Raw genomic sequence first — 13,419 nt, forward strand, 5'->3', positions numbered from 1 at the left:
ACATTTTATGTGATTAAAAATTTATCGATAAATATAATAATATATTAGATTAATTATTAATTTTTATTTCCTTAGAAAAGGCAATAAGAGTCCATTTAACTTTCCTAAGAAAAATTTAAAATATTTCTTGTAATTTTCTAGTAAGTCTGTAATAGTAATAGGATTTTATTTAAAGGATTTATAGTTTTTATTTGGGTGATTGTAAATTGATAGTGATGTTTTATTTAATTTTGTTGTGTTTGATTATTATATGGAGTTTATTTATAATGTTATGCAGTGTATGAAGTGTTTAGATTATTTTATGGAGTGTATAAAAGTGTTTATGGAATGTATAGACAATTTTATGGAGTGTTTATGGAGTGTTTATGCAGGTATTATGTATATTGATTATGCCCAATTTTAAGTAGAGGTCATGCCGAATTTTATACAATTATTTTATATATATATATATTATGCTCAATTTTAAGTAGAGGTTATACCCAATTTTATGTAAAGGTCATGCCCAATTTTATGTAAAATGTATGCATAATTTTATATACATTTTATTCGATATATATTTTTTGAAAAGTTTTAAATGTATGTTGAGGCTCGAGCTCGGCTCGAAGCTCGGCTCGAACTCGTTGGGCTCGAGCTCGATAACAATTTTAGGCTCAAGATGAGGTTCGGCTCGAAATATTTAAATCAAACTCAACTCGAATATAAACAGGTTCGGGCTCGGCTCGGCTCGATGCCACCCCTGCCCATCATGTACTACTGGTTTAGCCCAATAGCTCGGCCAAATAGGACACACGGTCGCAGGATGGACATTCATTTTCAAATTTCTGCGCAGTTTTTAGGTTTCTACTACTTTTTTCAAATGAAACCTAATAAAAATGATAGATTGGATAAAAAAAATTATTTAAGGGCGAGTCTATCTTTGACTCGATATTGGTTTGGTAAGAGCTTTTGATTTGGCCCTTGTATTCAGGGCGAGTCTATCTCTGACTCGATATTGAGTTCAGTACTTGACTCACCCGGGTCTAATCGTTGAACTTGAGTCACAATCTGCGTAGCCTACTCTTACTCGGTCTGTACTGCTCCCACGTGCGTTGAAAGACATTGTTGTGGGAAGGGAAGGGAGTAAGGAAAACAAATTCGATTTCACACGAGTGACCACGTCATTAGTGCTCTTAGCATTTATTTAATTTTTATTTATTTACAAAATGGACGTGACCGACTTTCAAGATACTTTATAAGTCCCAGCATTCGGCTACAGGTCCACTGAGCTCTCTCGTCCAGAGAACGCCACTCGCCACTCGTCACTCACCATTCGCCACTCGTCAACCCCACGCCTCCTTCCCTCTGCAGCTGTTTCTGCTTTCCTGAGAACAACGTCCGCTGTCTTCACCGTTGTCGGCGCAGGTAACCGTCTCTCTACCAAGTATAATAGGGTAATACTATCATTCTAACTGTACGTTCCAAGATAGCTTGGTTTGGTTTTCTTGAGATACGTGGTCATTCCATTGCTGATTTGAAGTAATCCCACCCTCTTCTTTTTTTTTTTTGAAAATCTGATTTTAATCTTCCCAACCATGTTGAACGTCTAGAGTGATCATTGACAGCACATGTCAAGTACATCGCACATCTGAAACAGAACCCTGTTCCTTTTGTTTTCTTTGATGTGTTCTTTTATCTTGCTCATGAACATCCAAGTGGCATACTACCCAAAAGTATTTTGCAAGCCCATATATTGTTCCTCTTTAATTGCAATCCACATAAAGAAAGAAAGCATTCCATGATTGTCGTGAGGTACTAGCATGCCCCTTTTGTAGTGCTATTGGTTCTCTGGGCTGAAAACGCTCTCGTGTTCCCTTGAAATCCTTTTTTGTTAGGTCAATTTGAGAAAAAATTGTTTTGCCAATAGTCCATTCTTTCTCATACTTTTAGTTTCTTTCGTTTTTATGATCTGATCTATAATTTTCCAATATTTTCTCCTAAAGCTCTCCCTCCTTCCCTCCCTTCCCCCCATCTCACTTTTTTTCTTTTGGTTGGTCTTCTTACCAGAATCAGACATGCTGGGACCTAGTCATGGCATCCATGTGATGTCATTGCTTTCTTTCATGTATGTTCTCTCTAGAAAAGCAATCTGTTCTTTATCAGCCTTAACAGATGCGAAGTGTCCATTTTGTGCTGTCTTTTTCTGGGTTTAATTTGATACAGCTTTGATTCCTTTGAACAACAGATGACAGTCATTTTCATTGTCTCATAGAGTAATCATTTGTCCATTTTGTGCTGTCTTTTTCTGGGTTTAATTTGATACAGCTTTGATTCCTTTGAACAACAGATGATTGTCATTTTCATTGTCTCATAGAGTAATCACATGTCCTCTCATGCTTATAAGCTGGGTTTTGATGGTTTTTATTTTTTAATCTAGTTGGATGTTGATTGTGTTTGGTTCATCGAGAAGGAAGCTCTAGATTTAAGTTGCACCTTGTCTAATATTGAAATTGAATTTTGCCTTTCATGTGACTACTATTGAAGGGGTATGTAATTGTGCCTTACAGTTTGGTTCTGCCATTTTTGTTGGTTTGGATGTAGTGTCCTATGCAATTAATTCTGAGGCAGTTCATGATTGACCTAGGACTCCAAAGAGTTTGAATTTAGGAAGAGTTAAGCAAGGGATCAAACCAAGGCACCAGATGATATTAAGAATATGGTGTCTTGTGAATAATTTAATACTTCTAAAGTTTGTAAATAACCTTGAAAATTTAACTAAACTACCACAGGAGCATCTAAAAATATCCTAATAAGTAAATGCATTTATGGTTGATAATCTTCTACATGCATATAGATTTTTAATGAAATAACATTATCTTTCCAACAACCAGTAGAACTATGGTTTCTTTTGTTTTTAGTAAGACTAATATGGATTGTAGAAAAATTGTAAAAGTTTAGCAATCTCAAATGTGTCTCAAATTTGATTTTGACTACTGAAGCAAAGTTTGAAAAGGAGAATGAAGTGTTTTTGGCATTTTCCCCTTGCTTAGCAGCTCAGTTATCCATCCGAACTGGAGTGATGTCATTCAATTTAGTGACAACCCTACCACAGGAATGGTCTCTTGCTCTCCCGCATCAAGCAATTGGTTGAAGTTGAACTTCAGCTGCTGCTCCAAAGAATCTGGGACTTGCTAATGTAGGAGTTATTATATGGAACTGCTCTGGTCTCTGTGATACGTCCTACTCAAGCATCCAGAACACCTCAATTTGGTTGAAGTGGAAATTAAACACTTCAATTCACTTGAAGTGGAAACAAATGCCTTGCTAACTGAAATCAAGTTATATTTTCAGCACTTCAGCCACCAACTGGTGATAGAAAGAGATTCAGCATTAGTCATAAAATGTTTCCAAGAAAATTCCTCTCCCCCCATCGGGAGCTCTTTTAATGCATTCCACTTTCTCATATTATAAAATTGAAAAAAAAGGTTCCCTTCCTCCTCGAAGATAGGGCACATATTTGATGTATTTAGGGCCATCTGTACTGCTCTTCAGATCACCTGGCAACATAACTTGCTGCTATCAGCTTTGCTGATAAGTTTGCCAAAGATGAGACCTCTCACCCTGGTCTTGTTTTTGGGGCTTCCATGCCTCATGAGGGTTGATTTATCTCCTTTCTTGGAAACTAATATTTATATTCTAATAAAACTTCACAGGTTAAGAAAAAGAAGAAAAATCAATAAAGAAAAAGTACAAAGAAGAGAAATGGGGCGTGAGAATTAGGGAACAAGGTTGGAAAGAGATGGAACAGAAGTTAACATATTTAGGTTAGTGCTGCAGTGACATGATGTAGTGTGTACTGCAGTAGTTTGAACTGTGGCACATTTTAACAATTTTAGAGAAATGTATTGAAGAAGTGAGCATACAACTTGTGTTTTTTTTTTTTTTTTTTTTTTTTGAAGAAGAAGAAGAAGGGAGCATACAACTTAAAAGTGGAAAAAGTAGAAGAAGTTAAAATTACGGTGAAAGAATCAGAGATAAAAAGAAGTGCCACAGTATGACTTTGGAAATCACTACATGAATGAATAGAATCAATTACTAAAAATTAAAGGTAAATATTAAAGGCATTGAATTTTTTTGAAAGATCCAACATATTAAACATAATTAGACCAATTTTAAACCAAACTATTTCTGGTAGAGTATTGATTAGCATGATTTTTTTTCAGCTTTTTTATGCTGGGGAAGTGTGGGCCTTTTTGTTTTGTGAAAATATCCAATTCTTGGGGAGGTCGATGATAAGAGTTTGCGTTGTTAGAAAATGATTAAATTATTGGGGGGAGAGCATATCTTTCTCTTAAATAACGTGGTTTCATTTACGTTACTTTTTAGAATGTATATGTTGACATCCATTTTGTATTCTTTTCTTTGCTCTTTCTTTTTCAATATTGTGATCTAAGATTTCGATTTACCTAACCTCCCTACTGAAAAATACTGTACATTAAAAAACAATTGGTCTAAGCCATGTTGCTGTTTTTGTTCTCTAACAGTGAAGGCTTAAAGAACTCACCAATTAAAAGCTTCGAGCTTTCATCGAGCCAGTAGAATGGATCAACAAGGACATGGACAGCCCCTTATGGGCGGTGCTGCTGCAATGGGTTATGTTGCTGCCCCCTATGAAGGTAGCCAAATGATGGTCTCTAACTCTGTTAGTACAGGTTCAGTTGTTACGCAACCAGGAACCATTCAGTCCTCAGGGCAGCCTACTGCTTTTGTTACCTCTCCTACCCAACTTGCACAACAACAACTCGCTTACCAGCAAATCCAGCAGCAGCAGCAACTTCAGCTCTTTTGGGCTAATCAGTACCAAGAGGTTGAGCAAACAAATGACTTTAAGAATCATAGTCTTCCGTTGGCAAGGATCAAGAAAATTATGAAGGCGGATGAGGATGTGAGGATGATCTCAGCAGAGGCCCCAGTAGTATTTGCTAAGGCCTGTGAGATGTTTATCTTGGAGTTGACACTACGATCATGGAACCACACCGAGGAAAATAAAAGGAGGACACTTCAGAAGAATGACATTGGAGCAGCAATCATGAGGACCGATATCTTTGATTTTCTGGTGGATATCGCGCCCAGGGAGGAGATTAAAGATGAAGTACTTGGATCACTTCCAAGGACCGGTGGATCTACCGCACCTGTTGGAGGACCTTCAGAAGCTATACCTTACCATTATATGCCAGGCCAGCAGGTTGCATCACCAGGGATGATCATGGGTAAACCAGTGATGGATCAATCTTTGTATGCTCAACTTCCTCACCCTTACATGTCTCAGCAGGTGTGGCAACAGCAGTCTCAATCACAACAGCAGCAACAGCAGCAGCAGCAACAACCTACTTCAGATTCTTGAGTAACAACGTATGTGGGGTTGTGTCTATCAGGTGCTAGCTTCTGTGCAAGGTTGCCAATTTGATAATTCTTGGCTCGGTTGCACCTATAAACAATCAAGAGTACTTTTCTGGTGCTATTTGAAGTACAGTTTTTCTCCCTTTTTAGCAAGTGACAGAATTTTTTGTTAAACATTACATGAAGTTTTGTTTTAGACTGCCCTTTAGCGTTTGAGTTAGAACTCCACGGAAAAAAAAAAAAAAAAAAAAAGAGATTTTGATCATTATTATTCCAAAAAATAGTTAGTAAAAAAGGATAATTTGATCATTCTTTTATTTTTATTAACTATTTTTTGGAATAGTAATGGTCAAAATTTCATATTATTTTCTTTTCATGACCCTTAGTGTTTATTCATATATAGTTATAAAAATTAATGCAGGCCCTCAATATTTTATGGGACATCGATCTAAGTACATCCATTTTTTTAATTTAATCATTAAAATTTTATTTGAATTACTTAAAATTAAATTTATTTTTATTTTATATTTATTTATTATCCATGCATTATGATTTATCTTATTTTTAGAAATTTAATAATAAAAAGAGATAATATATATTATGTCAAAAGTAAATAATATTTTTATAAATAATTTAAAGAAGGAAATTAAAGTGCAATCAGAATTCATTGAACTTATTCTAGGCCACAACCAGTTTTTTATTTCATTATTAACTTTAAATAAATAATTTAGCATTTAATTATGTTTAATTCAAAGCCTCGAAACATATGCAGAGTGTATGAAAGTTGAAACACGTGTTTCGGAAGCTCCACCGAGCACGGGGCAGCAACTTCCTTCGGAAGCGTCCTCGCATTATTGCAGTTTTGCTGCCCGTAAATGAGAAAGCGCGGGAAGCAAGACACCCAGTTCAAAAATGGGGTTTCCTGCCCCTGCCCCTCCTTCCGTTGAATCTGCATGGATCAAGGACTGATATCGGTGGACAAGTGGGGGCAACCAAGCCAAGCTTATTTCCTCACCCACCTCCATGCGGATCACACACAAGGGTTGTCTCGGAGGTGGAAGAGGGGTCCCCTCTTCTGCTCTCCCATCACCGCTAAGCTCCTCCCCACAACTTTTCCGGGTTTCGATTTGTCTCTTCTCAGGGTTTTGGAGATTGGGTCTGCCAGCTCGGTTCGTCTGGTTTCAGAGTCGTCGAGAGCGGAAATCATGGTTGAAGTTACCCCCATCGATGCTAATCATTGTCCTGGTAAGCTCTTTTTCTTTCAATATCATTTTCATGTCGGGTTCTTGCCCCAATTCTCGTCACAGGCTTAATCGTATATGTACTTACTATGTGATTTTGGGGGGCAGTTATTTACTGAAACAGAGAAGGTGAGAGACTCTGACGTCTCTTTTTGGTTCTGTGGATGAGAGCCATTCGCCACTGATGAGAGTCCATTGCTCAGAGTCTCTCACTTTTTCTTTTAGGAAATCTGGCAATTATGGTCAGAGCAATGAAACAAGTTCTCTGCTACAATGTATGTTTATTGGGACTGGGAATCCGGGACCTTGTCGTTGGAAGCAATTTTATGCTATTTAATTATCTGTCTTGGCCGGCAGGGCCTACTCCGGATCATATTGCATGGGATTTTCTCTAGTGAATTCCACCAGTGTGAAGTGTGTTATTTGTGTTTGATTTATTCTGTTGTTTATGCCACTGAAAAGAGTTTCACCATTGGTGGTTGGATGTTGGCCAGGTGCAGTGATGTACTTATTTCAGGGGGAGTTGGGAAGCTTTCTATTCACAGGTGATTTTCGCTGGGAAACTGAGAGTCAGAGAGCACAACAGGGGAAAAATGTGCTCCTGAATGCTCTCAATGGTAGAAAATTGGACTTCCTCTATATCGATAACACCTACTGCAACCCATCATTTTGCTTCCCATCTCGTGATATTGCAGCTAAACAGGTCTGTTTCTGTTAAATTAGTCATAGAGGTTGTGATAGGAAATGCAATACCTTTTATTTTGTTTTCTTGGCCTTCATCTAATTCTTGTGAGTATTATGGTCATTACACTATTTTAAGAGTTCTTATTTTCTTCAAAGTTTCTGCGACATTTTATTAAAATTCTTAGATACTCTTAACTGATGCTTAGCCCCAAAATCCTTCCACATCAGGGTATCATTTGGAACTAGCTCTTAGTGGGATTTGGGATTTGGGATTTGGTGGCAGTCGGACTAGTTTCAAATGTCCATTGCAAAATTCTTTCATAAACTTCTTGGCGTGCAAAGGCAGAAAAGTATTGCGTCTTGACTTTATCTCCTTTATACATTCTTAACAGGTTGTTGATATTATTGCTTCTCATCCTCTGCATGATATTATCATCAGCATCAACTCTCTTGGAAAAGAAGACCTACTCGTCCATGTTGCCCATGCTTTAAATATAAAGGTTCCTACTGTTTCCTTGTGGTTTGTTCTTTCATATTTGCATTTTTAACTTTGCTGGGCCTCCTGATTTCATGCTGAAGTTTGATTTTTGACACATTTCAGTTGTGGGTCCTATAAGTTGTTGTCTCATCTTTTATGTTTTTCTGTTCTTTGAAGATCTGGGTATGGCCTGAGCGTCTTCAAACCATGCACCTTCTTGGGTATAGGAATGTCTTCACAACAGATACTAGTCTTACACGAGTTCGAGCTGTTCCTCGTTATAACTGTACCATTGACACCCTAATGGCACTGAACACTGTGCGGGGGCCTACCATTGGAATTATACCTTCTGGACTTCCATGGAAAATTTGTAGTAAGGACAAGAAGAATAAAGGTCAAAGGATATGCATTGATAAAAGCCAACTAACTGAAAATTCAAGTCCTGTGCGGATGCTTCATCAATATTTGTACTCTGTTTCTTACTCAGATCATTCATGTTTTAGCGAAATACTAGAACTCGTCAGTATTCTCCAGCCGTCTCACATGAGGGGAATTGTGTCTTCATCCTTTTGTTATGTAAACCCATCTCGCTATTTTGGGCACCTTTGTGGAATAAGTAGAAATAATGACCCATCATGCAGCAACTCCAAAAGCAACTATGAGGACCAAGATGCTGAAGTAAGGGAGACTGATTCCTTTATTAGGTGGGATTCATTTCATAAAATGACAGGAACTGGTGAGAGGGCATCAAATCTTGCTTATTGTGGTGTCAAGAGAAGAAGTGCAAATCAGTTAAGACGAGAAAGGTGTGGTGCAAAGATTGCAGAAAGTGATGGCAATTAAATATTCTCTGCTTTGAGTTGTAGTTACATGTGCATTTTAATTTACTGGTTAGTTCATAAAAAAATTGTAGGCTCTGCTGTAACAAATTTCAAGTACGTACAGAGTCTTGTCGTGGAGAGTATTAGGTTCATGTGTTTGATTTCAATTTTAGTTTTTCCCAAATAAATGGCACCAAGTGTTCCAAGTTCTGTATATTGTCTCAGATTGATGATGTTCGATTTATGCTCCTGTTTATGAGAAGAATCCACTTTGGTTTTGTCTCTGGACTCCTGATTATGGCATGTTCTGTGGAGCTTTTTGCCTCTTTTGGATTCTTGCTTACGAGGAGACAGGTGTTTCAATCTTCATGTTTTTGGGATCTACTGGAGTGTTTTGGTTTTTCAAATGTGGTACAGTTCTTATTTATCGATCAATGTCAATTTTCTGGCCTAAATTGACCTCGACTGATCTTGACAGTATTGAGAAGTCGTAATTTTGTCACATCTAATTCCAGTGATGTTTCAGCTTCCCACTTTGTATCAGTTTCAAGTCTGCACTTCCCACGAACTCCTCTACTTCTGAAAACGTATCTCTTGGCTATTAACTCATGGTAAATGCTCAGAAGCTCATCATCACCTATATAAAGCACAGCTACACTCCAGTCTCCACAACCCACTCTCCTCCTACTTTCTACTACTCTCTGTCTCTCATCATGACAATCGCGAAGTTAGCTCTGGCAATAGCCATGGGCTGCCTGATAGCTTCATCAGCCGCGCGCGAAATGCAACTAGAACATGTCCATGATCTTTCGGCTCGGATCGAAGCTGAGGGCGGGATGACGCAGTGCTTCAACGCTCTCTACGAACTTCGAGCGTGCACGAACGAGATCATTCTCTTCTTCTTCAACGGGGAATCGTACCTCAGTCTCGACTGCTGCAGAGCCATCCGAGTGATCACCCTCCACTGCTGGCCAGCCATGTTGGCTTCTGTCGGCTTCACCTTGGAAGAAGCAGATATACTTAGAGGATACTGTGATGCATCCGTTGATTCTGGCAGTTCACCACCACCGGGGATCCCCGGCAATAGTGGATCTCCGGCCGCAGAACCGTCACCTGCTACAGTAGTTTAGAACTTGTTTACGTTAGTTATGTTTGTCCTGAAGTTTATCTAGTCTCGGGTTTTGGTTCGTCCTCTTATGTTGTTTGGGTTCCACTAGTGGTGATCAGATCAATTACTTCTTAGACCTATTCGTTTGATTGATTGCAGACATTTTTTGAAGAAGCTTGTCTAGGAAGATAAAAAAGGAAAGAGAGCTCCCCCCGTAAGGCATACTTGAGCTCCTCTCATTCATCTTATTTATAATAAAAATTTTGACATGACAATAATTTTGCTGTTAGGTAATAATTAAATCTAAACACATGACTACTTGTAACACTTTCTTCCTCGAGTTGGTGCAAAAACATAAAAAACACCTAGCTTGAAACATAATTTGGGCCATACAACAATTACTTTGGTGAAGATATTTGAAAGTTGACTCTTAGAGGGAACATAAGGCATGCTCATAATTCAAACTCTAAAGTGGATTTTCTATCACTAGAAGAAGCTGACCAATCTGCATATGCAAATCATTCAATTTTTATGTGTCTATGGTTCTTATAGTATGAATACCTTAAAACCCTCTCAAGAGTTTGCCCGTGGTTTGTGCGTAAACTAAGAAATAACATTTACCACAAATGAGATATCTAATCTATTAACTATCAAATAGTTTAATTTTTCAACTAATCTTTGATAATTTTCAATATCTACCTCATTAGGAGACTCTGCACACAACTTCATATTCAAATTCATCAAGTTATCAAGAGGCCTATATCCAAATATTTAATTTTTTCAAGTAAATCTAACACATATTTTCTTAGAAATAGGTTAATACTATACTAAGACTATAACACTTTAACTCCAAGAAAATACTTCAATAAACTCAAAATCTTTTTATCTGTTAAGCCTTGCACGGTCCTTCTTTTAGTTGATGAGTGTCATTCTTGCTGCTTCTATTAATGGTGATATCATTCGCATAAAATAGCCATAAGCATGACAACAAATACAGAATGACCCATCTCACACCTCTTATAACCAAAACCACAAATCATTTTGCTGAATTTGCCAAACCATGCATGTGGTGATTGTTTGAGCGCATAAATTGATTTCTTTAGCTTACAAACTTTCTCCCCTTTAATCACAATGCTTGGTGATTGAATCATATAGACTTCCTCAAGAAGATCATCTTGAAGAAAAATACTCTTGACGTCAAGTTGAATAAGGGACTAATTGAAATTAGTAACAATAAAAATAAGATGCTAATAAAATTGGGTTTGGCCTCAAGAGAATGTTTCATCATAATTAATACGATAAATTTGAGTGATCCTTTGGTGACCAACTAAACTTTAAGACATGAAATGTTGCCATCGGGATTATGTTTTACAGTAAAAATCCATCGATAACTAACATATTTTGTTCATGAGGTAGATCAACCAACTCCCAAGTATTATTGTGATATTTGGTTGTTTTCTCCTCTTCCATGGTAACTCTTTAACGTAGATGTTTTGGGCCTCTTCATGATTCCTAGAAATAGACACAGAAGACAAAACAACTAGAAAATAACAACACTCAGTGAGTGGAATAAAGTTAGACATTAGATGGGATGTAGAGGTCTTATGCTAAACACAAGAACAAGATTCTATACAGATTGCAATAGGACAAACATCATATGGAGGTCCAAAAATAACAAGAGAAGAGGGAGATGAAGCAATAACCTCAAAATCAACATACTAGATAGGTGAATGGTCAACCAAAAGAGTAAGAGGATATGGAAATTGTTGGTCAATGTGAAGAGGTGGCTGATCCAATGGCTCATTTGGTTGAGGGATACCTATAGGAAACTCAAAACTTAGAGGAGTAGATGTTTTGGTATAAAAGGGTTGAGTCTCAAAGAACTTAACATGAACAAAAATAAAAGTTTTTTGCTAAGAAGATAATAACAAACATACCCTTTTTTTAATTTTTGTAGTAAACAAAAAATACTCTTAAATGATTTCGAATCAAATTTATGTTTACCTGGCAAAATTTTATGAAGAAAATAAATGCATCTAAACACTTAGGCTTGAAGAGGAAAAGACTTTTCATCCTGAAAAGAGATGAGAAGGGTGATGCATTGCCAAACACACTAAATGGCAATACGATTAATGAGATAGCAAGCAAATAAAACAACATAGGGCCAGAAAAATTGAGGAACACTCATAGATAAAAACATTACCCAAACAATTTCCAATAAGTGTCTATTTTTACGTTCAACTACTCTATTTTATTGAGTATATGCACTTGATGGAAATAAAGTGAGTATTCAGGCTCTAGAACCCTTGTTCTAATACTATGTTAAATTTTCGATTATGGAAAGAAGAACAGTAAGAGGGAAGAAGAAGAAACTTGTGTAGGAGGATAAGAAGATAGACGTGTAGGGAAATTTAGGAGAACAAGTGTTGCTTGTGTAGGCTTAATGGGTAAACTGATGGATCCCATGCTTCAATAATACATATTCCCCCACAAATGAAATCCACATAACCTCATGATTCCTGGTCTCTTTGGGGAAAATGACACAAGGCTTCCCCAGGACGACGTAAATGCATTTACTCGCTCAGCCACTTATATATATTTTGAACAAGACACCCAGAAAACATCTGCTTGATCATGGAGGCACTTTTTTCTCAGTTCTCTCTCCTTGCAGAAGAGGCTTTGCAGGACAAGAACTTCGATCCCGCTCAGCTTGAGGATTTGATCAAACTCTTTGTGCAAGAAGCTGATAAATCATGGGCCGACATGGAAGCAAAAACAAACAAGGATCTTAAAGAAGCTGAAGACGAGCTCAGCTCTCTGTTACTTTCTTCCGTGACAGAGTTTCAGAAATTTGAAAAGAAAGCAAACAAGAAGTCCTAGGTGTAAGTAGACATGTCTCTGTTTTATTTTATGCCAGTATTGTCAAGAAGATGGGCGACTCTCTTCTTAAACCTGTCAGAACTTCCCTTCTGTGCAACCATCACAGATAGCTTTCTTCTCTGGGTGAAAAATCTAATAAAGGTTCCCTGAACCAGTTTGTCTAAGCTTACTGCGTTTTTTTTCTTCTTTCTCTTGACGTATATCAAACCTGTGTGAACTCTTTGAAGTCCTGATGATTCTCTTGGAAAAAAGGATGGTAATGGGCTATGATGGTTATGAAGAAAGTTTGCAATTCTCTTTCTTTTGCCAGGAAATGCGATCAATTATTCTTGTAGTCTTTTTCATGGGACCCTATGTTGCCAAGATAATGCTTTATAGAAGAAACATTTGAAGCGACTCTTTACGTAAAAAATAAAAATAAAGGAGAGGAGGAGCTTTATCTTCCTCATCATGCTTGGAGGGAGTAGCCCCCGCCCTGGTCCATCATTCAGATCAACCCAGCATCTAATGCAAAGAATAAATTCCATTCCAGAAAAAGACCAACTAATTTGAGTTTAAACCTGCACGTTTCTGTGAAATCTGTTTGTTTAAAAAGCTTAAGCTTTCAATCCACGAAGGCCATTGGGGGTAATCCTATTAGTAAGCATTACTCAAGTTCAATGGGTTCATATAGCTCATGGTAGCAGCTTCAACAATGGTGTTTAATTGGATCATTTTCTTTTTTTATACGCGATTAGAGGGCTAAAAGTCATTTGGTGAGAAACAAACGAAACCGTTATCTGACCTTTAGAATCATGTGTGGGTGTTGATTTGCTTACCACCATCAAGGAA

At 37.4% G+C, this 13,419-nt stretch overlaps 3 protein-coding genes across 3 annotated transcripts; all 3 read left to right on the plus strand.

The window, feature by feature from the left end:
- The first annotated feature begins 1,285 nt into the window (after positions 1-1,285).
- On the plus strand, positions 1,286-5,552 carry LOC137955525 (nuclear transcription factor Y subunit C-9-like). The gene is made up of 2 exons (XM_068802505.1): positions 1,286-1,401; positions 4,521-5,552. Exon 2 carries the CDS (start codon positions 4,577-4,579, stop codon positions 5,378-5,380), a length of 804 nt encoding a protein of 267 aa, XP_068658606.1. The 5' UTR covers positions 1,286-1,401; positions 4,521-4,576; the 3' UTR covers positions 5,381-5,552.
- A 771-nt stretch (positions 5,553-6,323) lies between these two features.
- LOC137955524 (uncharacterized) lies at positions 6,324-8,854 on the plus strand. The gene is made up of 4 exons (XM_068802504.1): positions 6,324-6,621; positions 7,112-7,320; positions 7,694-7,801; positions 7,957-8,854. The coding sequence occupies exons 1-4, from the start codon at positions 6,330-6,332 to the stop codon at positions 8,620-8,622; spliced, it is 1,275 nt and encodes a 424-aa protein (XP_068658605.1). The 5' UTR covers positions 6,324-6,329; the 3' UTR covers positions 8,623-8,854.
- Positions 8,855-9,208: 354 nt separating this feature from the next.
- On the plus strand, positions 9,209-9,730 carry LOC137955265 (egg cell-secreted protein 1.2-like). The gene has a single exon (XM_068802124.1). It carries the CDS (start codon positions 9,209-9,211, stop codon positions 9,728-9,730), a length of 522 nt encoding a protein of 173 aa, XP_068658225.1.
- Positions 9,731-13,419: the final 3,689 nt, after the last annotated feature.

This window comes from Aristolochia californica, unplaced genomic scaffold (genome assembly GCF_029961685.1).
Source record: "Aristolochia californica isolate CCGP_79_NKW_82.1479 unplaced genomic scaffold, dmAriCali1.0.hap1 SCAF_2, whole genome shotgun sequence".
Classification (NCBI taxonomy): domain Eukaryota; kingdom Viridiplantae; phylum Streptophyta; class Magnoliopsida; order Piperales; family Aristolochiaceae; genus Aristolochia; species Aristolochia californica.